This window comes from Eutrigla gurnardus (genome assembly GCF_963514095.1).
Source record: "Eutrigla gurnardus genome assembly, chromosome: 18".
Lineage (NCBI taxonomy): Eukaryota > Metazoa > Chordata > Actinopteri > Perciformes > Triglidae > Eutrigla > Eutrigla gurnardus.
This window is the reverse complement of record NC_139929.1, coordinates 10,331,962-10,359,711: the sequence shown is the minus strand read 5'-3', so window position 1 is coordinate 10,359,711 and position 27,750 is coordinate 10,331,962. Positions and strand designations below refer to the sequence as shown.

The 27,750-nt window shown below is 42.7% G+C and overlaps 2 protein-coding genes across 2 annotated transcripts in view; both read right to left on the bottom strand.

Moving 5' to 3' along the window:
* Positions 1–1,876: 1,876 nt before the first annotated feature.
* Positions 1,877–2,808, bottom strand: LOC311028651 (U6 snRNA-associated Sm-like protein LSm5). The gene is made up of 4 exons (XM_084033342.1): positions 2,669–2,808; positions 2,512–2,539; positions 2,360–2,432; positions 1,877–2,219 (listed from the first exon to the last, which is right to left on the bottom strand). Exons 1-4 carry the CDS (start codon positions 2,721–2,723, stop codon positions 2,187–2,189), a joined length of 189 nt encoding a protein of 62 aa, XP_083889468.1. The 5' UTR covers positions 2,724–2,808; the 3' UTR covers positions 1,877–2,186.
* Positions 2,809–4,115: 1,307 nt separating this feature from the next.
* LOC311029290 (caspase recruitment domain-containing protein 8-like) overlaps positions 4,116–27,750 on the bottom strand; it is a 41,698-nt gene continuing 18,063 nt past the window's right edge. Inside the window, exon 2 of the mRNA XM_084034366.1 lies at positions 4,116–14,318. Within this exon, the coding sequence (XP_083890492.1) occupies positions 12,531–14,054 (1,524 nt within the window). The 5' untranslated portion in view covers positions 14,055–14,318 and the 3' untranslated portion in view covers positions 4,116–12,530. The remainder of the gene's footprint in view (positions 14,319–27,750) is intronic.

Genomic DNA, 27,750 nt, shown 5'->3' with positions numbered 1-27,750 from the left:
ACAAATACTTCAAATTGTACTTAAGTTGAGCACTACATATATTTAGAATAAACCAAACATCCTCATAAATGCACTTCATAAAAACGTTATTTCTCACAATGGCTAATTATAAGTGTGAGCTATTAATGCAGATATTTTGTCTCAGACTTACCAGTGAGCTGCACAATGAGTTCAACCTTCAACATTAAAAGAAAAAAAAAATGAAAATGTCAGAGATGGTTGGTGAGTCTGCGTTTTCTTCCTCTTCCTGATTTGTTTTTAACTGTTAAGAGCAAGCAAAGGGGCGCACCCAAGTCACAACTCTCCCACAAAGGTCATCAGATATACATAAAAAAAAAAGTAGAAATGCACCATGGATCTATCAGAACGATTTATCCTCTCGAGTTATTAAATAAATTATTCTACTGCATGAATAATAAATTGTCAATCAAATAATTTTAAAAGCAGTGTTTATTTCTATGTTATGTTCTTTATATCTTCATGGACATTTGTTTTTTTAGTTATTAAATAAAAAACAATGATTGTGGACATTTCATCAGCAGTTGATATGACCTTTAAGGTAAATGTTTTACCTTTAAAACGTTTTCACTATAAAAGATGTTTTAAAGGTCAAATATTGTAAAAAGTGAGATATTTATGTCTTAAATTATATTATAAAGCATACTGTGAACATATTGAGACAGTCAAGTGAAGAAATTTACACAGTCCGTATTCAGAAACTGTTCCTTTAAATGAGCCGTTAGTACAGATGTGATGTTACAAATATATAATATAAAGACCATTTTACAGTTTTAAATGTAAATATTCAAAACGTCTTCAACGACATACAAATATCTGGGGCTGCAGCTGGACGACAGATTGGACTGGACAGCAAACATGGAATCTGTCCACAGGAAAGGACAGAGCCGTCTGTACTTCCTGAGAAGGCTGGGGTCCTTTAACATCTGTAAAAAACTGCTGCGGATGTTCTACCAGTCTGTGGTGGCCAGCGTCCTCTTCTACGCTGTGGTTTGCTGGGGAGGAAGCAGCAAGAAGAGGGACGCTGCCCGACGCTGGAAAGCAGACTGTTTCAGACCGATGGTGAATCGGTATTTGGACAGACAGTATCAGAAAAGACTTTCCGAGCATTAAAGTATGTAAAAAATCTCTAGTTGCAACACAACAAGAAATACAACCTGGAAATGATCATGATATACAGTATATACTTTAAACCTGTTTTTTATCTTTATTGTTAAACTTTATTGTCCTCATTCCTATATGTGTTATTTCTGTATGGTGATGAAAATCTCAAAAAGTCAAATTTGGGTAGTACAGTACTTGACCAAAGGTGATTCTGATTGTTTTGGTAGATAAACAATCAACAGTACTTTGATGCACGCTCTTTAGTATTTTGCTTGATATTAATACTGGCTAAGGGCTACATTTCCTGTGACTTATAAAACTGTTTCTGTTGAATTATCTTGGTATTTTCAGAGGGAAGATGTTGTTGGAACAGCTTGCCTTCTGCTTATCTTAAGACTTATTCTGGTGATTTTCTCCATTTTTTTGTCAATAAATCCCATGAAAAGATAAAACCCAATACAGAACGTATAAACTGAAAAATTACTACTTTTTTTCACATGGCTGTTTTTTTAGAAACATATTTACATCTCCAGTGGGAACAATGGGCATGGATCTGACAGGCACGCACACACACACTTTGATGAAATGAATGATTTAATGTAGCTCTCTACCTCCAGATGGACTATTGCTTTTCTGGTCAACGGGAAGGACGTGGCCATCCACTTTGAGATCAGAGCAATTTCCAAACACTTTCGTTCTTTCTTTCTACACACAATAACTCTTTCGTTTTGTACAAATGTTTTTATTTAAGTACAAGTTGTACAACTATGCGATAAAAAAACAAATAAAGAAAATCTTGTGTTTTCAAACTGCAATTGTCATTTATTTGTAAAATGAAAAAACATTTTTTAGTCATGTGTGATTCATGATGGACTTCTGATTTAACCTTTTTTTTTGTATAACAAATCTTCAATTAGGAATCTTACAAAAATATTTTCCTCACTCAAGATCAAGAAGGAATGATCCAAAAATAACAATAATGATATAGTCAACTAAGGAACGCAACATAGGGAAGGCATAAATCCACAACACAAAACTCTCAGTCTTCAAAGACGATTCTCATCTCATACTTCAGGACCTTCTCCTCCAGGTATGAGCTGCAAAAAAAGAGAAAATATATGGATATAAATCCTACTGTGACAGTGAAAACAGTAACAGATGCTTTGAAGGTGTAGGGCACACTTGTGAGTCAATAAGGTGGATGTAATGATGCCAAACATGCAGCATATTTACATACCATGGTGATGTTATTGCCATTGAGGAGGATCTGGTCCAGTTTGGTTATCCTCCGCCCCTCTGGTGTGATTTCACTGAAACATATATAGAGTTTATTCAGCAGTTTGGTTGAAAAGTGACTGGACTCAATGCAAAAACAAGAGGTGCACTTACAATTCTGTCACATCTTCCAGGACCATATCTAACACAATGAGTTAAGGACAAAAACTGGAACAATGTTCAGAGAAAACAGTCAAATAATACAGTTTGTCAAATACGAGAAAATACGTGGGTTTTTTCAGTCACATTGTAATTGATCTGGAAAGGATACTGACAAAGTCGTCGAAACCCAGCAGAGTCCCGACGATTTCTTTATCGGTTTTCATGACGATGTGAATTCGGGATCCGATACATTTGTCGACAAGCTCTAAAAGATGAAACACAAATTGAAATCCAGTGGTTTTTTTTATTATTTTCTCTTTGCTCAATTGCACAGGAGTCCCTAATCATATGAAGTGATTAGTAGTCAGACAGAAAATACAACAGTCATTTTTTTTTAAATAATTGATTCCTCATTTCAGTTATTTTTCAGTCACATCCTACAAATGTGAGGATTTCATGTCTCCTTGTCATACATGATAGTAGACTTTTACTATATTTGGGTCACTGCAAGTTATACTTATTTTCATTTTAAATGAATGTGATGGATCTTCTTCAATGTAATCGACTAATTCTGTCTATAAAAGGTGGTCATTTTATCTGACCAACAGCCCAAAATATAAGGATATTTAATGAGTTAACAAATATTGAGTGATCCTTCAAACAAAGCCGCGGTGAAAAACGTAGGCCTACTTAAAGTATTACAAGTAGAACCTGTGACTGTACTCGTTGAGGTGGAGCTCATTTTTTACCAGTTCATTAATTTTTCATTATGGATCTATTTGCTGATTATACCGTCCATTAATTATTTTTCCTTATAACAAGACATTTGAGTAACGTTAAGGAAATCAACCTGTATGTAACTTATACAACAAAATAAAACTGCCAATCGGGTACGTTATGCTAATAGCACTCGTAAGACGGCTAACGTTAGTAACTAGCGGCTCTAATAATAGGCCTAAACAGGAGGACAGCAGCGCTTATTTAAGGGGGAATCCTCGCGGCTCGTTCGGCTCATCAACGTTCTGTTTTCCCTAGTGATGGGCAAAGGGAAGCTTCGAAACAGTTTGAAGCGATGTTTCAGTATGTGTTGAAGCCTGGAAACGAATATGAAACATGACTCTACAGTGGCATCTAGTGGCCACTTATGTGAACTACATGCTCTGGCCAAAGAAAATATGTGCCACTATGAAATGAGCCGGTCTTAGGTTTCCTTAAGTTAAGTAGAATACAGGTTGAATTAAAGAAACATTAAAAATAAATAAATGACACATTGTTATATGCAATACAATAATCAAAGATTTTTTTTCAAAAATAATATTTGTTCAGCTCTTTTTGAGCTGAGTCCGTTTCTTTTTTTGGATGACACTTCCCCTGCTTTTGAAAAAATCCTTTCACGGGGTACACTTGTTGCAGGGACACTTAAACATTTCTTAGTCAGTTGGTACAAATTAGGGAAGACAGCACGTCACTCTTGCCAGTATTTCAAAGGATCTGCCCGTCTTGGAATAGCCGTTTCGAAACAGAGAGAGAGACAGACAGAGAGAGAGAGAGAGAGAGAGAGAGAGAGAGAGAGAGAGAGAGAGAGAGAGAGAGAGAGAGAGGAGAGAGAGAGCGAGAGCGAGAGAGAGAGTGTCTTGGAATAAAGATATCACAACTTAGATACTCACTCTTGAATTCCTCTGTCTAGTCCTCTCCATCCAGAGAGGGTGACCGGTTTTATTTTTCCATTTCTGCTCCCTGTACATAAATAACGGCGGAGGTAAATAATGGCCGTGTTGAGTTATGGTATATTAACTGTTGCAGCTTAACGTTGCATTCGGATTAAAAGAGTCAGCGGGTTTTCTTCAGCCTTTCTTGGCATATTTATTTGCGAACTGTAGACACATCAGTCTCACGGTCATACAGCTTCGTCTCAAACTACGGCAGATCAACTGGAACAAAAAAAACGAATGACGCCTTTGCGCCCTGCCTCTATAGCCTGCACATTAGCGCCTCCTTGTGGCATAAACATATACACAGTACAGAACACATAAGAACAATACAGCATCACATCACATACAACTGAGGACATAAACATATTTTAACACCCCCACTTGTACTCAGGTTGCTACACTCTTAAGCAAAAAGAAAACAAAGACAGAATGAATGTGGACCCCTGTCATACACACATCACTCCCCAAAAAGAGCACCTGCAAACCTCTCCAGTTTCAACTTATATTACAGGTTTGGTCATTACATCAGCAACCATGTTGTCAGTAGAACAATACATCAAAATCACTCTTCCCTCATTCACAGTAGACCTGATGAAGTGGTATTTATGTCGATATGTTTACACCTCCTTCTATTTACAGGGTTTTTGGCAAGAGCGATTGTTCCCTGATTGTCCTCATGTACTACAGTTTGTGTGTAGGCTACCTGTAGTTATCTATGCCTCCCAATAACTGCTCTAGGTATAGACACTCCTGTATGGTGGATGCCAGCGCCATGTATTCTGCCTCGCATGTGGATAGCGCAACGGTAGGTTGCTTTCTAGTCTTCCAGGAGACTAGGGAGCTGTTCTGACTAAGGCTCACACAGTAGCCTGTGGTACTGCGTCTGTCACTGGTATCAGCCGCCCAGTCGGCATCACTGTAGGCCTGTATACCTAGCTTCTCACTGTCGTCTCTCCTAAAACTTAACCCTTTCTCTGCAGTGCCTTTGAGGTATCTTAGTACGTGCTTCACAGTGACCCACTGCTCCTCTGTAGGCTCAGCAAAGTACTGTGATAACCTGCTCACTACAAAACTTAAATCTGGTCTGGTACAAGTAGTTAGGTATATACGACTTCCTACGGCCTCCCTGTACAGCCTGACGTCTTCCATCTTTACTGCATCCTCAGTATACTCTAGCTTTTGCTCACAGGGTGTCTCTCTGATCCTACAGTCTTGCATATTAAAACACTGTAGTATCTTATTAGTATACCTTTCCTGTGACATCTTTATACATCCATCTGACTGACTGAAATCGATTCCCAGAAAATGCTTGAGTTTGCCTAAATCTTTCATTTTAAACTGTTCTGCAAGCATCTCTTTCACCTTTTTCAGTTTCTCTTCATTGCTTGCCGCAATAATCAAGTCATCGACCCATATGATTATGATCACCTTCCCTTCTTTTGATTCTTGGGCATTAACACAGTGGTCGGCTGGGTTTTGCGTGAACCCATTCTCAGTTAGACAATCATGCAAAACCCTATTCCAATTTCGCCCGGATTGTTTAAGACCATATAGTGATTTCTCTAGTTTGTACACTATACCCTCTTTCTCTTGATAACCCTCTGGTGGATTGATGTAGATCTCATAGTCTATGAGAGCGTGCAAGTACGCCGTTTTCACGTCCATTTGGTGCAGGAGTAAATTCTCCTGTACCGCTTTCTGTAGCACTACCCTTACACTCGTCAGGTCTGCAGTGGGTGAAAACGTCTCCCCATAGTCTACTCCCATTTTCTGGCCGTAACCCTTGGCCACAAACCGTGCTTTGTATTTATCCTTTCCTTCTACATCAGTCTTAACAGCGTAAACCAACCTACCCCCCACTGTTTTCTTGCCTATTGGCAACGCTGTCGGGGTAAAGGTTTTGTTCTCGTTTAAAGACAGAATTTCCTCATCCATGGCTTTTGCCCATTCTTTTGAGTTAGCTGACCCCATTGCTTCCCCAAATGTCTGTGGGATGCCACACACCGCTCTGCAGCAGTAGTCTACTGTGATATGAACCCCATCACTATCACAGTCATCAGTTATGAAGTCACCTAAGTAACTCAGTGTTCTCCTTTCTCTAGCTGGATACCTTCTACTCTCGGGTTCATCACTCTGCTGTGTGTGATTATGGTCACTAGACCTAGGTACTGTACCTGGACTATCACTATGTGCACTTCTACTTCGTACACTTGGCTCTGGAGCATTTTCTGTACCCCTACTAACCCCTTGCGTGATCTCACTAGTCCTGGGTCTCACACTATCATCGCCATCGCTTGGATCTGGCTCACCTGTCTGTGTCTGTTTCTCCACAGCTGCCTTGCTCACAAACTTCACTAGCCTGTGTTTTTGTACTTTATTCGTATCTGGATGATACACCAAATACGCCGGGCTGTTCTTGTCGTAACCTACAAAACGCCCCTGATCACATCTGGAATCAAGTTTTCCCTTGTCCTGTTTGTAGGTGTAGCATGCAGACCCAAACTTTTGCATTTTAGACACATTGGGCTTCTTGTTGGTCAGCAGCTCATAAGGAGTCTGCCCTGTACGCCTGTTATAACACCTGTTGCGTACCATTGCTGCCGTTTGAACTGCATATTGCCACAACTGCTTTGGCAGTGCAATTTCAACTATCATGCACCTACCCATCTCAAAAAGAGTACGCCAACCCCTCTCTGCAGTTCCGTTTTGGTGTGGGGAATACGGAGCTGACGTTTCATGTCTTACATTGTTTTTCCTGAGCAGTGCTTGGAAATCACCGCATGTGAACTCTGTTCCGTTGTCGGATCTCATGCACCTCACTTTCCCGTAAGGGGATATATCTGCTAGGAACTTTTCCGTAGCCTGTACTGTGTCACTTTTCTTCTTCAGAAAATAAACAAACACTGCACTTGAGTAATCGTCAGTAAATGACTGCACATATTTGTACCCATCTATCGACTCTGTGGCTACAGGACCTGCAAGGTCTGTGTGTACCATCTGTAAGGGAGCCTGTGCTCTGGTATCAGGGTCCCTATTTTTGGTTTGGGCAAACTTCCCCTGAATACACACCTCACACTCTTGTTCAGGTCTACCCATTTTACCCTTGATCTGCATACCTTCAACAACATTTTGCAACTTAAGAACATCCTCATAGTTACAGTGGCCTAATATCTCATGCCATGCTTGTATGTCGTGACATGCATTACACTTATCATTAGGCTCAGCTTCAGTATGCAAATAATACATCCTGTCATAAACATGAATGTTAAATCTGGTACCGTCTCTGGTTATCAAGGCGTCTTTATCTTCTTTAAAGACAACCGTAGCCCCACTCGTAGTCGCCGCCTTCACCAAGAAGATGCTTTGGGGGTACGACGGTACGAGCAAAGCGTCTCTCAGCGTCGCCTTGCGTCGTTGTCCTCTGCTGTCGATGAGGGAAACCTCAGCGTTTCCCCTCCGCTGAGCGACCCCGCTGCACCGGGTCCCGTCTGTCAGCTCGACAGTGTGCGTTTCTGGCCTGAACGCACAGTCGAAACTCTTAAACATGGTGATGTCGGTGACGATATGAGAGGTAGCCCCCGTGTCCACCATCAGGCCCCTCTCCTGAATGCTGCGTGCCAGCTGCCGCTGGGTCCCTCCGTCTCTCACCTTGAACATGTAGTCATCCTCAGCATCTTCTGAGGCTTTACTCACACCATCCTTTTTGTCTTTACTGTCCTTGTCCTTACGCCTACACGTGGCGTCTTTGTGTGTGTCACTTCTGCAAAAACTACACCATGTCTTCTGACGACACGCTTTCGCTCTGTGGCCTTTGGTGCCACACTTGAAGCACACCATTTCTGTGTCGTCTTTGTTCCAGCCACGCACGCTCGTCTTGGCGGGCCGCCATCCGGTTTTCCCTTGAGTTTTCATCACACTGTCGCTGGAGTCGGCTGCTTTTATCTTCTCTGTCTCTTCAAAACTACGTAGTTTAGTCTTGAATTCTGCAAACGTGATGTTATCGTTTGTATGTGCCACATGTATTGCGAATGGCTAAAAACTCTCAGGCAATCCTTTTAAGGCCATAGCCACTAGCAGGCCGTCTCCTAATGTTTCACCCGCGTTCCGCAGTGCTGTGATGGCGGTTTCAGCTCTGATGATGTAGTCCATTACACTTTCATCGTTTGCCTTCTGAAGCGATGTCAACGTGGTGTACAAGTTGATTATACGGGGCTTTCCCCCCCCTGCATAATACTCTCTGAATATTTTCAGAGCTTGTCTTCCATTGTTGGGCGCATCCCTCATAACTAAAGAGAGGCTTTTGTCATCTAACAGCAAAATCAACTCCGCATAAGCGTCAGCATTTTTCTTTGGATCTGCTGCTATCTCTGCTTCTGTCCGCGGTTCTCTTAACACTGTATTCTTTAGCTCTGACAAATGAAAATGTCCCAACATTTTGGTCTCCCAAAGCTCATACTTAGTCTCATCTCCGTCGAACGTCAGTCGAGGCAATCTCCTTCGTTGTTCCGCCATGTTAGCTTGCTCTTTTTCTAGTTAGCAATCCCGTCAGCACGCGGTCCGTTGCGACTTTCTAATCGGTGATAGCAAACTTATCATCCGAACGACTCCTGGGCCCATAACCTGTTGAGTTATGGTATATTAACTGTTGCAGCTTAACGTTGCATTCGGATGAAAAGAGTCAGCGGGTTTTCTTCAGCCTTTCTTGGCATATTTATTTGCGAACTGTAGACACATCAGTCTCACGGTCATACAGCTTCGTCTCAAACTACGGCAGATCAACTGGAACAAAAAAAACTAATGACGCCTTTGCGCCCTGCCTCTATAGCCTGCACATTAGCGCCTCCTTGTGGCATAAAAATATACACAGTACAGAACACGAACAATAGCCTACAGCATCACATCACATACAACTGAGGACATAAACATATTTTAACAGGCCGGTCTCTAATGGAGGCCGGGGCAAGTGTCGACAGGCAGCGTTATTTCCACGCTTCCCATTCATTGTCAGGTTCGCGTTGCGAAGATTTTGGCTGAGGCTATATTAGAGGATTTACGGTATGCCCTGAAATGCATTCGACTGACGGCAAGTGTGGACAGACAGTGCGCCGCAGCTTCCCGCAAGCTCTCGAAAATCTTTTAAACTGAATCTTGTCGATCTAAAATGAAGACAGAGTCATCAACTGCATAGCTTATTATAGGTATCCACAACATCATAAAATAACTACAATATGCGTACCTAGATGCGTCATGAGGTGGCGGTACGCTGTAAGAAGTAACGGTACGCAGATGGGTAAAAATCTGAAGTCCCGGTACTGCGTACTGATGAGTACCGGCCCAATTCGAGCACTGGTCACTGACAGTTAACCTTCATGTAGAACTAGACATCATGACTACCAGGCCTCTGATAACATTTAGGTCAGCCATGGGGATACTAAAGTAATAAACAGTTCAACACATAAAGCTGTAACCTGAACAAAGAAAATTTTAAGACATGAGGTTATACAAAATATAACATTCCCTCCTGTTTATGCTTATCTCAAGCATAATCATTAGTTAATTTTGTGGAGTGTGAGAGCGAAAACCCTGTCAGGCAGCTTCTTAGCATCTTCAGTACCATCTTTACATTCAGGCAGGGAAATTCTCTCACGGCCCCTCTGCCTACAGGCGACCGCCCTGTGGTACTCCAGTCCAATTGGGAAAATACAGTGATTCAAAACAGAGTTATACATAGCACATCTAGTAAAACTAACCTCTAATACCTTTAAAGTTTAATATGGAAGGAGGAATAGAAATCAAACAAAATGTCCAACGCAGGCTGGTCAACCCATCGATCCCGTTAGTTGAACCTGACCCTGCCTAGGAAATCTCACCCTGGACTCGTGGAAAACAATAAAACATTAAACACTTCCTTCCATCATGTGATTAACATATAGTGGAGATAACATCCTTCTCTTAGGCTACACTCGTAATGCTTATCAGTTTTTACATCTTCTTTTAGGGATTTTCTGTAAATACATCATTGTGCTGTGGAATTGATGTTTTTATTTTTGTTTAAACTACTAATCATAGAAATCCTCCAAGTCCTCGCACATGTCCTCAGCTTCCAGATCACCTGGAACTTTCTGCTCACCTAGGAATCGGGAAGCACACTTCACAGGGGTTATTTCATCGTCACTGTAATCTGATAGATATGATGTTGCATCACCTTTATCCTCATCATCCGGCACTCTGGTGTACAGTAACATCTTGTTCATGGCAACGTCAATCAGCCTCTGAACTAAGTCTCTCGGGAATGGAACACAACAACAACACAACGTAGTCATAATTATGGTCATTATATTTATGGTTATCAAAACTGATTGTATGAGCCCTGACCACCTCCCGAACATGTTCTCCATCCATGAAAAGTAAGGGTGATCGTCAATACCTGAGTTTTCTGCGAACTCCTCAGATAGCGATGTCAAACCTGCCAGCGCCCTAGTCCCACTGCCGTCAGGGGGGGTGTTATCGGGAATGAAAGTGCAACACATATCCCCAAACATCTTACACACGCCTCCCTTCTCGGCCAGCAGCATGTCCAGCGCCAGCCGGTTCTGCCATGCCAAGAGACTAGTCCTATCTAATTGTATAGATAACCCCTGATGCCAGCTCTGGTGTAATTGATGAACCTTTGTTGGTTATAATACATATAGTTAATCCAATCAATTGTTAATGTTGGTCTAAGTGTCTTACCACCACAGAACCACCAGATGTCCGCCCTGGTCACAAGTTGTCTTCTCACCCACGCATCCTGCACACCCCAGTCTCCTGCTGATAACTTCAGGGTTAGATTACAGGGAGCCAAAGTTCCTACACTAACCGTACCTTCTTCTCTAGACAGACAGGTGTAGTTGCCGTCATATGGCTCAAACCAGGGTGGCCGCGTGTGAGTATGCACAGGGGGGAAACAAGTGGTGTACAGTGGTGCAGTTCCTGTCAGCGGGTAGAGACACAAAGTTATACAATTTGCGGTCCGATTTCTCTTTTAGCTCTTAATTTGGCTGGTGTTGAATTAGCTAGCGTTGTATTGGCTAGTGTCGAATTTACAATCAGTGATTCAGCTGCGGTGCGATTGTTGTTGCCATTCGATTGTTGAGACTGAAGTTCGTGTACCCAGAGTATCGCAATTACCACTATTACTGCTACCAGACTGATTAGACACAATGCTCCTCTCATACCGCATCCCGTCCTTCGAAACAGATGCCACGGTCTATCTGCCATGGTGTGGTGTTTTTACTTATCTGTCTCCCCTGGAGTGCTGTATGCTCTCTTACAGTGTGTCAGATGAACCCAGGTTCCTCTCTCAGCGATGTGGACTGCTGTCGGTGTAGATAGCAGAACCTGATATGGACCTTCCCAGCGAGGAGATGACCAGTGATACCAATGATAACTGCAATGAAACTTTTAGTTGGATGTTACACATTTCTGATAATTTAGCCACGACTTGGTTTCTGAAATGTGGACCGTTATCGCAATAAATTGTTTCCGGGAATCTGAATCGTAGTGCAATAATAGTAGCAAGGATTTTTGCTACCACTATAGCGTCGTTTGTTGCTGTTGGTGTGATTTCAACCCATTTTGAAAACATATCTCCTATTACCAGACAGTATTTCTTCCCCTCTGATTTGTTTAGTTCGATGAAGTCCATGCATATTGTTTGGAAAGGATATTCAGCTTTCGGGAACGCTCCTCTTTTAGGTCTCATTCTTCCTTGTGAGTTGTGCTTGGAGCAAATCAAACAGGATGCACAAACATTTTGGAATCCATATGTTGTAAAACATTAACCTATCATTGCCACCATCCATCCTGTTGAGACATGGGTAATTCCATGGCTCAAAATAGCCGCAATTCTATCGAGTTTTTTTAGGATGGATGGGCTATCAGCTACAAAAATCTAATCTGAACCCTGTCCCTCTGTTGCTGCGCGTTTAGCTTCTTCGGCTGCTTTGCGATTTCCTCGTGAAACTGGATCAGTCCCGGTAGTGTGCGCTGGGCATTTACAGACTGCAACTGCTTTTGGTAGGAGAATAGCATCCAATAAATTTAGTATCAAATCTTTGTGTTGAATAGATTTGCCTGTAGATGTTACCATGCCTCTGTTTTTCCACTGTTGTGCGAAAACATGCAGTGTTGAGAATGCATACTGGCTATCTATCTTCCTCCTCCTGCCTCGCCTGTTCTAATTTTTCTTTCTATCTACCTCCTTTTGCTTTTCCTGTTCGACTTTCTTATTTAAAAAAAACCCTGTATGAACTGCAAGCATCGCCTGTTTGTTTAGCTTCACATCAACTCAAGATGTTCACAGAGGAAGGGGTCGGCCTCACAGAGGAACTCAATCATCTCTGAACTAGCAGCTTCGCCTTTCTTCCTCACTGTGTCGATAACAAAACGTGCTTTGTCTCTTTTGCTTTGCATCTCGTCCGCCGACTCCCTCTCAGAATCCGACATCACCCCTTTCTCAAACAGTTTGTCCAGCAGACTTTTGAGAACAGGTCCTGATATCCCATTGACGAAGCTGCTCCGTATGCCAAACAGCCTCTCGTTAGGCGGGAGATTCAGAGCGCTCGCCACACGGCACCTCTTGACACCTGTAGATGAAAGACAAACTCTTCTTTCCCAGACACTGTGGGAGCTGTTGGTGTCTCTCAAAATCAGCTTAATATGTTTCAGCGTTGTTTCCCAATTCACCTGGAATGACGGGAAGAAGTTGTCATAGTCGTCACAGTCAAACTCTGCTTCTGTGGGTTGAACTAAAAACGAGTCGTCTTCGGGACAAGTGGACAGAGTGTATTCCTGCTTGGGGTGTAGTTTACAGTTTGGGGACATCTCTATGTAGCACTCATCTCCATTTAACTTCTTCCTGAATCGCAGCACGTCCGGGAGCACCGCGTTCTTCGGTAGCAACAACACATTGAGGAGGGATTCAGGATCGGGACCATCTGGAGGCCTGTAGAACAGCAGAACCAGCGCTCGGACCGGGTCAGGTGGCGAGTCTTCATCCTTGACATTACCGAAACCAGAAAACCCATTGATGTTTATGACAACGTGAGATTCTGTTACCTTGTGAGGACTGATAAACTCAACGCCGTCATCGGTCACATGAGCGACTGACAGGAAATCACATCCGCCGGTGGAGCTGATCTCACAGTGTGGGAGATGAAGCCAGCACACAGACTGCTGCGCACATTTGATGTCAAACAGGGGTCCTGCAGGCTTCTTGTGATGCTGGTCCAGTAGTCTCCTGTCCCAAGGGACAGTCCTGTAGACCACGTCCCCTCCTCCTTCCATGTGAAACACCAAGCCTGTCACACTGCACAGGTACAGGCCTGGGCAGGAGCACTGGAACAGGTAGGTTTCATCGTTTTCATCAACAGCCATATCAGGTGTAAACTCCTCATATGTGGTTTTTAACAGCATGTCAGGTAAGCTTTCAGTTGATCTAAAGGTCTTGCTCTCTTCAGAGGTTGTTCGACTCAGTGAAGGCATGCTGTGAGAACGAGCTGGAATAATGCACTGAGAGCGGGTTTGTGTAATGTCAGTTCCAAATTTGAAGCTTGGGTCACCATCATCTGTGTCTTTTCTGTTTGGAAGATGTATGTAAGGGCCTGATAAAGGAGGAGACAGCACACCCACCGAGGAGGAGTCTTCACCCTCAAACCAGATGCCTCCACACAACACCATCTCGTGGAGATGAGATGGAGAAGAGGCTAAAGTCTCTCTGCAGGACAGAGCTCTCCTGATCGCTCTGGCTGCCCTGCTGAAACACGAGCATTTTCCTTCTGCTTTTGTATGAGCTGACCTCATTATGATGCGTTCTCAAGTGTCACAATCAGAATAACTGGAGCTGAATGAGCAACAGAATCAAAGTACTCTTGTTTGTCTTTTTGAGATGACGATAATGATGTTTTCCCTTGTTTTTAAGCTTCCTCTTCAGCCCCGGGAAATATGAACTTCACATTGCTTTTTTCATGTCTAATCCTTTTCTTTTAATATATATGATTATCTTTTAATCTCTTGACGTTTTTAAATGTTTTAACGCCCATCCAGTTGTTTCTCCGGCTCTGCACCCTGAAATAAAATGACAAAAAATGTAAATCTCTAATCTTTCAGTTCATTTATTCAACAGAATTTGTACAGATGTTTAACCACAAATGATAACCAATATACTAGAATACACAATGCTGCAGGTAAATACTTTTCTCAACTTCTGTACAGTTTTGAGGTATTTATATTTGCATTTGATGCATCTTTCTACTTCTCTACATCTATTTGATAACTTAAGTTCATTGTTAATAAATCAATTCATACATTTAATTAATTTAGTATATATCTGAAAGGGAAAATCTCAATGTACTTATTATGTATTTTGATGCCAATACTACTTTTCCTTAAATACCATTTGGAATGCAGGACTTTTACTGAATTAAAAGATTTGAATACTTCCACCAGACATAACACTGCCCTTCATCACCATTTTCTTTTTCACTTTGCCCAAGACTAATAAAGAAGATAAATTATATTTTAGTCCATTAAAAAAACGAACAACGACTAAATAAACGATAAACACAAACACAAAAGCCTAATAATCGCTCAGTTCTGGTAAAAGGAAAAAAGCGAGAGGAAGCTTCAAAACCAAAGCAGCCATGATAGGAAATGAATCTGGGTCAGAGAAGGTTAAAAGGAAGAAAAAAAAACAATCAACAAGCAATTAAATGCTAAAATATATATATATATATATATATATATATATATATATATATATATATACACTCAACAAAAATATAAACGCAACACTTTTGTTTTTGCTCCCATTTTTCATGAGATGGACTTAAAGATCTAAAATTCATTCCAGATACACAATATTACCATTTCTCTCAAACATTGTTCACAAATCAGTCTAAATGTGTGATAGTGAGCACTTCTGCTTTGCTGAGATAATCCATCCCACCTCACAGGTGTGCCACATCAAGATGCTGATCTGACATCATGATTAGTGCACAGGTGTGCCTTAGACTGTCCACAATAAAAGGCCACCCTGAAATGTGCATTTTTTTTGCTTTATTGGGGGTCTGGGGACTCAGAACCAGTCAGTATCTGGTGTGACCATTTGCCTCATGCAGTGCAACACATCTTCTTTGCATAGAGTTTATCAGATTGTCAATTGTGGCCTGTGGAATGTTGGTCCACTCCTCTTCAATGGCTGTGCGAAGTTGCTGGATATTATTGGGAACTGGTACACGCTGTCGTATACGCCGGTCAAGCACATCCCTCAATGGGTGACATGTCCGGTGAGTATGCTGGCCATGCAAGAACTGGGACATTTTCAGCTTCCAAGAATTGTGTACAGATCCTTGCAACATGGGGCCGTGCATTATCTTGCTGAAACATGAGGTGATGTTCATGGATGTATGGCACAACAATGGGCCTCAGGATCTCATCACGGTATCTCTGCATTCAAAATGCCATCAATAAAATGCACCTGTGTTCTTCGTCCATAACAGATGCCTGCCCATACCATAACCCCACCACCACCATGGGCCACTCGATCCACAACATTGACATCAGCAAAGCGCTCACCCACACGACGCCACACACGCTGTCTGCCATCTGCCCTGAACAATGTAAACCGAGATTCATCCGTGAAGAGAACACCTCTCCAACGTGCCAGATGCCATCGAATGTGAGCATTTGCCCACTCAAGTCTGTTACGGCGACGAGCTGGAGTCAGGTCAAGACCCCGATGAGGACGACGAGCATGCAGTTGAGCTTCCCTGAGACGGTTTCTGACAGTTTGTGCAGAAATTGTTTGGTTATGCAAACCAATTGTTTCAGCAGCTGTCTGAGTGGCTGGTCCCAGACGATCTTGGAGGTGAACCTGCTGGATGTGGAGGTCCTGGGCTGGTGTGGTTACACGTGGTCTGCGGTTGTGAGGCCGGTTGGATGTACTGCCATATTCTCTGAAACGCCTTTGGAGACGGCTTATGGTGGAGAAATGAACATTCAATGCCCGAGCAACAGATCTGGTTGACATTCCTGCTGTCAGCATGCCAATTGCACGCTCCCTCAATGCTTGTGGCATCTGTGGCATTTTGCTGTGAGACAAAACTGCACATTTCAGAGTGGCCTTTTATTGTGGGCAGTATAAGGTACACCTGTGCACTAATCATGATGTCAGATCAGCATCTTGATGTGGCACACCTGTGAGGTGGGATGGATCATCTCAGCAAAGCAGAAGTGCTCACTATCACACATTTGTGAACAATGTTTGAGAGCAATGGTAATATTGTGTATCTGGAATGAATTTTAGATCTTTAAGTCCATCTCATGAAAAATGGGAGCAAAAACAAAAGTGTTGCGTTTATATTTTTGTTGAGTGTATATATATATTAAAAAAATCAATTAATGCAGAATTATCAACGGCAGGTTAATTTAATTTTAAAGTATAAACGTATTAGCATCAACATGTACTTTAAATTCTAAAAGTAAAAAGTAGTGGTGGGCATAGATTAATTTTTTTAATCAAGATTAATCTCACTGTAATCTTGGAATTAATCTAGATTAAAATGGCTCATTTGAATTCTGCCGAAGGCATTCATAATATGTGTGCTACCTAAATAATGACTTACTAATTCCGCATTGCAAAAGGTGCAAACAACCTTAGTCTTGTCGAGGTTTCCATTGGGAAGCTTCTTAAAAATATTTTTTTCCTGAAGCAAACCAGGTGTTGTGCCAGTGTAGGTATCCCCGACAGAAATTGTTTCCCCTGGCTGCGGGAGCGCGCATTCATTCAGGCGGAAGCCTGAAGGCGGAGCAACGTTATGATTTTATTCTTTTGTACGTCGTAACGTCGTACTAGTACTGAACGGCAAAACGAAGGTAATCATTTCCTCATGTGATTTGACATATAACACGCTGTTATTCAAGTCCTGGTATGGAATTTGTCGAACTAAATATACGTCAATATCCAAAATCAAGACCACTGTTATTGTTTTCTGGCTTCAATTACGTCTATTTAAGCTACTTCACTCGAAATGTACTATAGTAGACAGAGGAAGTCTGAGGATCAAATGATTTATTTTGTGTGTTCTTTAGATACTACTCTATAACCTCTGTGATTATGAGCACGTTTCTTCTCTTATACACAAAGTTATGGGGGGAAACAGATTATTTCAGACGTTTACCTGTCTGCCAGAATTTGTATCCCCCCCTCAAAATAGACAGAGGAAGTAGCTCCCGCAGCCAGGGGAAACAATTTCTGTCGGGGATACCTACACTGGCACAACACCCCTACAGTGCAATTCGGCCAGGTATACATCCGCGCTGAAATGAAAGTGACAGTCATCATAGCAGTGGCGAGCGGTGACCATTTACTGTGGTCATGCTGAAGTGTCAATACCATGCGCGCCCGTGGGGGGGCATTATATTTTTTAATAAAAAATATAATATGGTTAGTGGAAACAGCTTGTAGTGATCACGTTGGTCCAGAGTACATTTGATCACTATAAGCGGTTGATTACTAAAACCGAATTGTTATTACAGTATTTCACTTATTTTTTTTATGGAGAACATCATCTAAATGCCAGTTGTATAGTTTTTCAATGAGAAAAATGTAACGAAGCGGTCGTCAGCGCGATCCTCTCGTCAGCTCCAAACTCACCCGTCTGCACCTCAATCACAGACCACAGCTGGTTTTCCGCACAGCATTTACAGTAACTCACTGACATGTCTCAGATCAGTAGGCGCTGCTGCCGGTGTGTTTTTAAAACGAACTAGGCTAGTAGCGCCGCAGATTTCTCATTCCCCACCTTGTTTGACTGAGAGTGTTTCGAGATGGTTTTCATGAATGAACAGGCAATATGTCGCTGTCAGACCGGATCGTTTGACGGGAGGGGGGTCGGCTAGCTAGCCATTTATGTTTCTCATACGCGCTAGCTTGAGAGTGACGGACGGAATTCTTTGCAGTCTTTGTGATATTTACTTCAGGAGTAGGCCGACCACTTGAAATTATAGCTTTCTTTTCCTCAAAAGGTCTCCGCGAAAACGGCACTGAACGCAAAGCCTGAATATAATTAATATTTTCAGCCATTTTGACCAGGCTACACAATGAATGAACCACTGACAGTTTCCCGCTGAACAATTCAAACAAGTCATTTTTGCGCAACTTTTATGTCAGGCTGCTTCACTGACAGCTTTTTAGCCATTCAAAACGCTCATCTACAGTAAACACAGCCTTTAGCAGTAACTGTACTAGTCGGTGTCACAGTGCGCATGCGCGAAACAAGCTGTCAGTTTTCCAGCTTTTCGCAAGCAAAACGGGACAGATTAGGCACGGATTTAAGACCAAAACAGTAAAACTAAGGTATTGTATAGTTGAACACACTGCCAGATTAATATTTTCAATTATTTTTATTGAAGGGCTTGGGCATGCACTGCATTTATAGCTTATTATGACCGCTCGCCCATGGTATATATATACACACACACACACACACACACACACACACACACACACATGCAAGGCAACATGTGGAAGGCATTCTTTTTTTTCCAGTATATTTGTATTATCATTCTATGTTTGTATTAACCAGACCTCACATATAATAGGCCTACTCACAGCACAATGCACAGAACTTTAAATCAAGCCATGAGACAAAGCGACCAAATCATTTCACCACAAGGTGGCCGCCGAGTGCGGACCTGAACACACGTCATTGAACTTTTAACCAATGAGAACCACTCCGCTGTAGCGGAGGTGTGGACAAGCCGGTTGCAGCCGTCGTAGACCACGCTGCCAAGCGCTGCAAGAAGCGGCTCTTAAAAACTTGTTCCCGCGATGTTTTGGGTCAAGTGATATGGTCGCGATCCTGTGACGTCTTTGGAGTCGGCTGCTAAGTCGGACACAATTCTAGCCAAAAAAAAACAAAAAAAAAACACAATTCTAGCCATCATGCATCGCTTTCAACCCACAATGAATCACGTTAGGTAGCACGCTGCATTTACTGTGGTCATGCTGAAGTGTCAATACCATGCGCGCCCGTGGGGGGGCATTATATTTTTTAATAAAAAATATAATATGGTTAGTGGAAACAGCTTGTAGTGATCACGTTGGTCCACAGTACATTTGATCACTATAAGCGGTTGATTACTAAAACCGAATTGTTATTACAGCATTTCACTTATTTTTTTTATGGAGAACATCATCTAAATGCCAGTTGTATAGTTTTTCAATGAGAAAAATGTAACGAAGCGGTCGTCAGCGCGATCCTCTCGTCAGCTCCAAACTCACCCGTCTGCACCTCAATCACAGACCACAGCTGGTTTTCCGCACAGCATTTACAGTAACTCACTGACACGTCTCAGATCAGTAGGCGCTGCTGCCGGCGTGTTTTTTAAAACGAACTAGGCTAGTAGCGCCGCAGATTTCTCATTCCCCACCTTGTTTGACTGAGAGTGTTTCGAGATGGTTTTCATGAATGAACAGGCAATATGTCGCTGTCAGACCGGATCGTTTGATGGGAGGGGGGTCGGCTAGCTAGCTATTTATGTTTCTCATACGCGCTAGCTTGAGAGTGACGGACGGAATTCTTTGCAGTCTTTGTGATATTTACTTCAGGAGTAGGCCGACCACTTGAAATTATAGCTTTCTTTTCCTCAAAAGGTCTCCGCGAAAACGGCACTGAACGCAAAGCCTGAATATAATTAATATTTTCAGCCATTTTGACCAGGCTACACAATGAATGAACCACTGACAGTTTCCCGCTGAACAATTCAAACAAGTCATTTTTGCGCATGCGCGTTGGCAGATAAACTGCTTCACTGACAGCTTTTTTGCCATTCAAAACGCTCATCTACAGTAAACACAGCCTTTAGCAGTAACTGTACTAGTCGGTGTCACAGTGCGCATGCGCGAAACAAGCTGTCAGTTTTCCAGCTTTTCGCAAGCAAAACGGGACAGATTAGGCACGGATTTAAGACCAAAACAGTAAAACTAAGGTATTGTATAATTGAACACACTGCCAGATTAATATTTTCAATTATTTTTATTGAAGGGCTTGGGCATGCACTGCATTTATAGCTTATTATGACCGCTCGCCCATGACACACACACATGCAAGGCAACATGTGGAAGGCATTTTTTCCAGTATATTTGTATTATCATTCTATGTTTGTATTAACCAGACCTCACATATAATAGGCCTACTCACAGGACAATGCACAGAACTTTAGATCAAGCCATGACATCAAAGCGACCAAAATAAAAAGTATAATTTCACCACAAGGTGGCCGCCGAGTGCGGACCTGAACACACGTCATTGAACTTTTAACCAATGACAACCATTCCGCTGTAGCGGATGTAACTGCCACACATTCAGTTATACAGTTGCTTCTGTTTGGGGCATGTTTTTTGTTGTGGTTCTGGATGGTGTCACTAGGAGGCGCTGTAGCGGTGGTCGGACTTGTGCGCAGTTGCAGGTTGAGTAGCAGAGAAGAAGCGATCTCAGCAGAGAGAAAAAGACAGCATGATTAAGAGAAAAGTGTGTAAATCATAGAAAGACAGAAATAAGAAGAAACTCAAGCTAATCCCTCACTCGGTATCCAGCCAACGAGGTTAGTTTTGTGTATTTTATTTTCTAAAAGTAATTGTAATTGTCAAATGTATTTGTTTTATGCTAAGCTAATTGTCGTTTTATATGTCTGTTTTTCTTTAGTTTTCACGGTGTGATTTATATGGCTCTATGCAAGATGGACGCTAATAAATTCATCAGTTGAGGAAACCGCTTGTGTCTGTGGTACCTGAGGGAATTATAGTGAAAACTCGGACTGAAATCAGCGCGAGTGGAGAGAAAACGGCGTCGCGCATGGACGGAGGAGCAGCGTATATGTTGGGGCGTGGTCGAGGCGCATACGGAGCGGAGCTGCGACCAAGGGACTGTTGAACCAGGGACAGTACAGGACGCAGCAGCTCGCAGTTTGAGAAGCAACACCACAAGATAACGCCATAAGAACTTGATCTTTCACATGTAAAGAGTTCAAGCATCAGAGGCAAAGTAAAGGTTGGTTAATCAAACTGAAGAAAGAAGGGAACAGCCCTGACCCTGCTATTCAAAAGTTCCCTGTCAATTAAGTTAAAGCTGCTATAGGTTTATGAGGTAAAGCCCACATAAGTTGATCTATCTACATATTTGATTTCATTTTGTACATGTGAAACAGTTGTGTGAATGCTGTATTTTATTTGAAGTTAAGGACTCTGAGAGCATATTTGGTAACATTTGGGTAATATTTGAGCTTCTATTTAAGTCACGTTTATTACTGTACTACAGTTAAAGGAGCACATTTTATTTTACAAACTAAAACCCTTACTGGGGCTCCACGGTGGTGTAGTGGGTAGCACTCTCGCCTCACAGCGAGAGGGTCGCGGGTTCGACTCCCGGGCCGGGCCCTTCTGTGTGGAGTTTGCATGTTCTCCCCGTGTGAGCGTGGGTTCTCACCGGGTTCTCCGGCTTCCTCCCACAGTCCAAAGACATGCAGGATGGGGATAGGTTCATTGATCACTCTAAATTGCCCGTAGGTGTGAATGTGAGCGTGAATGGTTGTTTGTCTCTACATGTCGGCCCTGTGATAGACTGGCGTCCTGTCCAGGGTGTACCCTGCCTTCGCCCAATGATAGCTGGGATCGGCTCCAGCCCCCCCGTGACCCTGAGTGCAGGATAAGCGGTAGACGATGGATGGATGGATGGAAAACCCTTACTTTCAAATGGTTTAAACTCATACTAAGAGGCATTTAAGTTAATACTTAAGACATTTTACACTATTCAGTGCCACTTTAAGTTTGTTTACTAAGACATCACAATGAGTGAGCCAAGTGAGTCTCAAGCTCAAGTTGAGGTTAGTGCAGAACCCCATGAGCCAGAAACCAGTGATGAAGAAATAGAAGAAGTTCAACCAAGAAGAAGTAAAAGAGTGAGAGGGCTCACGGAGAAGGGCAAAGAAATGCAGGATGAGAGAATTAAGTCACTCCAACAAAGATTCAGCTACACTTATGATAAATGGAGAACACATGCAAGATCATCCAAGAAACCCCTCTCACAATCAGAACCGCTGAGTGAAGAAGTGCTTAATGATATTATTCAGGATGTTTTAGGACTCTCTGCAGATGTCAGAAAGATTTATACAGAGCTGCGCACGCTCACCCCACCAGATCAAGAGACACGTCGCAGAGTGGACCTTTGTGTGGAGATCTCAAAGTTCATCGTTAATAAAGCTTCATCTCGTTTGAAAGGAAGTTTGGTGGAAGAGGAACAAGACTGGCCAGAGGCAGGCTCTCTCTTTCAAACTACAATAACCAGTAAGTCAAACTCTGCAACAACCAAGAGTACTTCACAGTCAAGTAGGTCTTCTGTCAAGCACCAAGAAGCTGCAGCAGAAGCAGCTGCAAGTCAAGCCGTTCTCCAAGTGTTACAAGAACAAGAAAGAGAACAACAAGAGATTGACAGACTTGAAACTGAAGTCAAGAGAAAGGCTGCAGAGCAAGAAGTTTTGGTCAGAAATCTGCGTTTAGAAAGAGAGGCAGAAGAAATCAAACTAAGAATGCTAAGAGAAGCAGATGAAGCTAAAATGAAAGCGCAACAAGAAGAAGAATATGCAGCTTTGCAAAGAACGCTTGATGAAAAGAAAAGAAAGTTACAGCAATTGGAAAAAATCAAAGATCTCAAGGCAGCACAAGCAAGAATGAAGGTGTACGACCAGGCAAGCATGAAGGAGGGGCAGAAAGTTGATGTAACTAAGTTTCACACTGAAGACAAAGACAACGCACATGTAAGTTTTCCTCCTCCTCGTGAACAAGTGGTGCCACAAGCAGTCAACACCATGTCAACAAGTGACAGTGTAGCAGACCTTGTTAAAGTGCTAGCAAGTGCGCTAAGTGCAAGCCGCATTCCTGTTCCTGAACCAGCAGTGTTTAGCGGGGATCCGATAAGATACAGTGACTGGAAACTTTCATTTCAAACACTCATCGACCAAAAGAACATTCCTGAGAATGAGAAAATATTCTACCTTCGGAGATATGTGACTGGTCAGGTGAAAAGTGCGCTTGATGGATACTTCATGCTTGGAACTGAGTCTGCATATGTTGCTGCTTGGCAAGTTCTTGAAGAAAGATACGGAAATCCATTTACTATTGCAAAGGCCTACAGAGACAAGCTACAAGCCTGGCCCAAGATGACGTCAAAGGACAATTTGGAGCTCAGAGACTTTGCAGATTTCTTGCGCAGTTGTGAAGCAGCTATGGTTCACATCAAGTCATTGGAGATTCTCAACGACTGCATTGAAAACAGAAAGATTCTCTCCAAGTTACCAGATTGGCTGACCGCTAGCTGGAACCGCAAAGTGATGGAAATAGAAGAGCAAACAAATCAGTTTCCCACATTCAGCCAGTTTGTCGCGTTTCTAACAAGAGAAGCCAAAATAGCCTGTAATCCGGTTACATCATTACAGTCACTAAAGCAAAGTGAGTCAGATAAATCTGAGAGGTTCAAGACTACAAGACAGAGACAAGTTGGTGCTAAAACACTGGCCACAAGTTCTCAAGAAAAATCACAAGAACTGACTTGTAGTTTCTGCAAAAGGCCTAAGCATTCGCTACACAAGTGCAGAAGTTTTCTGGAGATTGCTGTACAAGACAGAGTCAAGTTCATTCAGTCAGAAAAGCTATGTTTCGGCTGTTTACCTGGCCATCTCTCAAAGAAGTGTACAAACAGAAGCAGTTGTGAGAAGTGCAACAAAAGGCACCCTACCTGTCTACACGAAGATAGAGTTAAAGGAGAACTAAGACGACAACCAGATAAGTTGCACACTAGCGACGAAAGACTAAGTACAAACAGTCAATCTCAAGAACCACAAGCGACAGCCACAGCTACAACAAACAGAGTTGTGCGTGAAGAATGTAACACACAAACAGCCGCGATTGTTCCTGTTTGGCTTTCAACGTCTACACAGCCTACAAGAGAAATCCTTGTTTATGCCTTACTGGACTCGCAAAGTGACACAACATTCATTCTCAGTGAGGTTGCTGATTCACTAAAAGGTGACAAAGAACCAGTGAAACTAGAGTTGTCTACTATGTCTTCCAAGACCACAGTTGTGCAGTCTCACAGGCTACAAGACTTGCAAGTTCGTGAATTTAACTCAAGCAAGAGAATCACTCTACCTCCAACATTCACGCGAGAGTTTATTCCAGCCAACAAAACCCACATTCCTACCAATGAGACCGCTAAAGCTTGGCCTCATTTGGAGCACCTTCAAACAGAGTTGCCTCCTCTGCAAGACTGTGAAGTAGGTCTGTTGGTCGGATACAACTGCTCACAAGCTCTCCTTCCACGAGAAATAGTGTCAGGTAATGAAGATGAGCCATACGCACAACGCACTGACCTGGGTTGGAGTATTGTTGGACAAAGTAACCCCTGTTTGAACTATGGAGATGCTATCGGAATCAGTCATCGCATCTTTGTAAAGAAAGTCATTCCCGAGCTTGAACCCTCTGTGAATCTTCAAAACACAGTTCATTACGTGAACAGGACAAAGGTAAGAGAGGTCACACCTGCAGACATTGTCAAGGCGCTGGAGTCTGATTTCTCTGAAAGGACTCTGGATGAGAACCCAGTGTCTCAAGAAGATTTCCAGTTTCTCTCTAAACTCAGAGACAACATCAAACAAAACAGTAGTGGTCACTTTGAAATGCCTTTACCATTTCGTGTTGAAAGACCCAAGCTACCAGACAACAAAGTGTGTGCAATGCATCGTCTGAAGTGTCTGGAGAAAAGACTAAGAAAAGACAAAACATACTACAAGGACTACACAAACTTCATGGATGATATTATTTCCAGAGGTGACGCAGAAAGGGTCCCTGATGAAGAGTTGGACAACCTGCCTTCGTGGTATATCCCACACCATGGGGTCTATCACCCACACAAACCAGGAAAAATCAGGGTAGTGTTTGATGCCTCCGCCAAGTACCAAGATACCTCTCTCAACGACCATCTGTTAACCGGTCCTGACCTGACGAACATATTGGTGGGTGTTCTTTGTCGGTTTCGAAAAGGTTCTGTCGCATTCATCTGTGATATAGAACGAATGTTTCATCAGTTCCACGTTTCAAGGGAGGATCAGGATTACTTGAGGTTTCTTTGGTGGGAGAAGGGAGATTTGGAAGCTGCACCTTTAGTCTACCGGATGAAGGTCCACCTTTTTGGAGCAGCGTCTTCACCAGGCTGCGCCAACTTTGGCCTGAAACACCTGGCAGCTCAAGGGCAAGGAGAGTTCGAAGATAATGCCATTCGTTTCATACAAAGAAACTTCTATGTTGATGATGGCTTGGCAAGTGTCTCAACAGAAAAGGAAGCCATTCAGCTCATCAAGGACTCAAGAGAACTGTGTTCTACAGGAAAGTTAAGGCTTCACAAGTTTGTGTGCAACAGAGAAAGCGTAATGTCAACTATTCCTGAAGAGGAGTGTGCAGTAGTCAAGGATCTCAATATGTCGCTAAGTTTACCACGCATGGAGAGAGCTCTTGGAGTAGAATGGTGCATTACATCAGATGCGTTCAAGTTCAGAGTTCAAGTCAAGAAGAGGTGTTCTTTCCACCGTAGCTTCTGTTTATGATCCTTTAGGCTTCATTGCACCGTTCATCCTCATAGGGAAACAGATTCTCCAGCAAATGTGTAGAGAGAAAGTTGATTGGGATCAAGAACTTCCAGAACATTTGAAACCCCAGTGGGAGTCTTGGATCAAAGATCTTCCAAGTTTGGCTGACGTCGAGATTCAAAGATGTTTCGTTCCTTCAGACTTTGGACCCGTCAAGAGATACGAGCTACATCACTTCGCAGATGCCAGCGTTAGCGGATATGGAGTGTGTTCGTACCTGCGTGTTGTTAATGAGTCATATCAAGTCCATTGTTGCTTGGTAATGGCCAAGTCAAGAGTAACACCTACTAGTATCACGACAATCCCTCGTCTTGAACTCTCAGCAGCAGTTGTTGCAGTCAGAGTCAGCGATCTTCTCAGAGCAGAGCTTGAAATCCCAAACATTCAAGAGTTCTTCTGGACAGACTCCACAGTCGTTCTCGGCTACATCAGCAATGATGCCAGAAGGTTTCAAGTCTTCGTAGCAAACCGCATTCAAAGAATCAAGTCCAGTACAACACCAGAACAATGGGCATATGTTGCTTCAGAGCAAAACCCTGCAGACTACGCTTCTCGAGGTTTGACAGCAGAGCAACTTAAGTCTTCAGATTGGTTCACAGGGCCATCGTTTCTCTGGGAAAAGAACTTACCAGATAGAGACGTCAAGGTGGGAGAGATCAAAGAAAGTGATCCAGAGCTTCGCAAAGCCTTTGTTCGCACCACAAACTCAAAGGAAGAGCCATCTTTGCTCAGCAGATTTGAGAAATTCTCAGAATGGTCCAGACTGATAAAAGCGCTTGCAATCCTGAGAAAGAAAGTAAAAGAGCACAAGGGTGAAATACAAAAGACAACAGGAAGCACAAGTCTGGAAGAAAGAAAGGACACAGGAATGTTTGTCATCAAACTTGTTCAACAGAAAGCCTTCACAGAAGAAATAAAAGGTCTGAAAGCAAAGAAAGCTATTCACAAAACCAGCCAACTATACAAACTCAGTCCGTTTTTGGATGAAGAAGGTATCCTCAGAGTCGGCGCACGTTTGAGTCAAGCTGTACTACACACAAATGTGAAGCATCCAGCGATACTTCCCAAAGACAGCCACATTTCAACTTTACTCATCAGACATTTTCATTCGAAATCTCAACATCAAGGTCGTGGAATGGCAATAAATGAACTGCGTGCTAACGGCTGGTGGATCCTTGGATGCAGTCGTGCAGTTTCATCTTACATTTACAAATGTGTGAAATGTCGCAAGTATAGAAGGAAAACAGAGATCCAGAGTATGGGAGATTTACCACTTGACCGAACAGAACCAACTCCACCGTTCACGTATGTCGGGATGGATTGTTTTGGACCGATTTATGTCAAGGATGGACGCAAGGAGCTCAAGAAATATGGTCTCATACTAACATGTTTATGTTCGCGAGCCATTCATATTGAGGTTGTTGATGACCTAAGTACAGACGCGTTCATCAATGCTTTACGGGCATTCATTGCAATAAGAGGAAATGTTCGTCAGCTAAGATGTGACAGAGGAACCAACTTTGTTGGTGCACAGAGAGAGTTTGCAAGTCTCGTTACGGAAATGGATCAGGAAAGGGTGAAAGATCTTGGATGTGAATTTCTCATGAATCCCCCTTCAGCAAGCCACATGGGCGGAGTGTGGGAAAGACAGATAAGGACCATCCGGAGTGTTCTTTCAGCTATCCTGGACCAATCGGGAAAGAGACTTGACAGTACATCCCTGAGAACGTTTTTGTACGAAGTTATGGCGATTATCAATAGTAGGCCACTCTCTGTTGAATATTTGAATGATCCAACAGGC

Excerpts from the sequence above, each read along its gene's own strand:
- LOC311028651 (XM_084033342.1), bottom strand. The coding sequence starts at position 2,723 with ATGAAAACCGATAAAGAAATCGTCGGGACTCTGCTGGGTTTCGACGAC. Across the intron at positions 2,433-2,511 it reads CTGGAAGATGTGACAGAATT|TGAAATCACACCAGAGGGGC; the intron begins GTAAGTGCACCT and ends TATATGTTTCAG. Across the intron at positions 2,220-2,359 it reads ATGGCAATAACATCACCATG|CTCATACCTGGAGGAGAAGG; the intron begins GTATGTAAATAT and ends CTTTTTTTGCAG.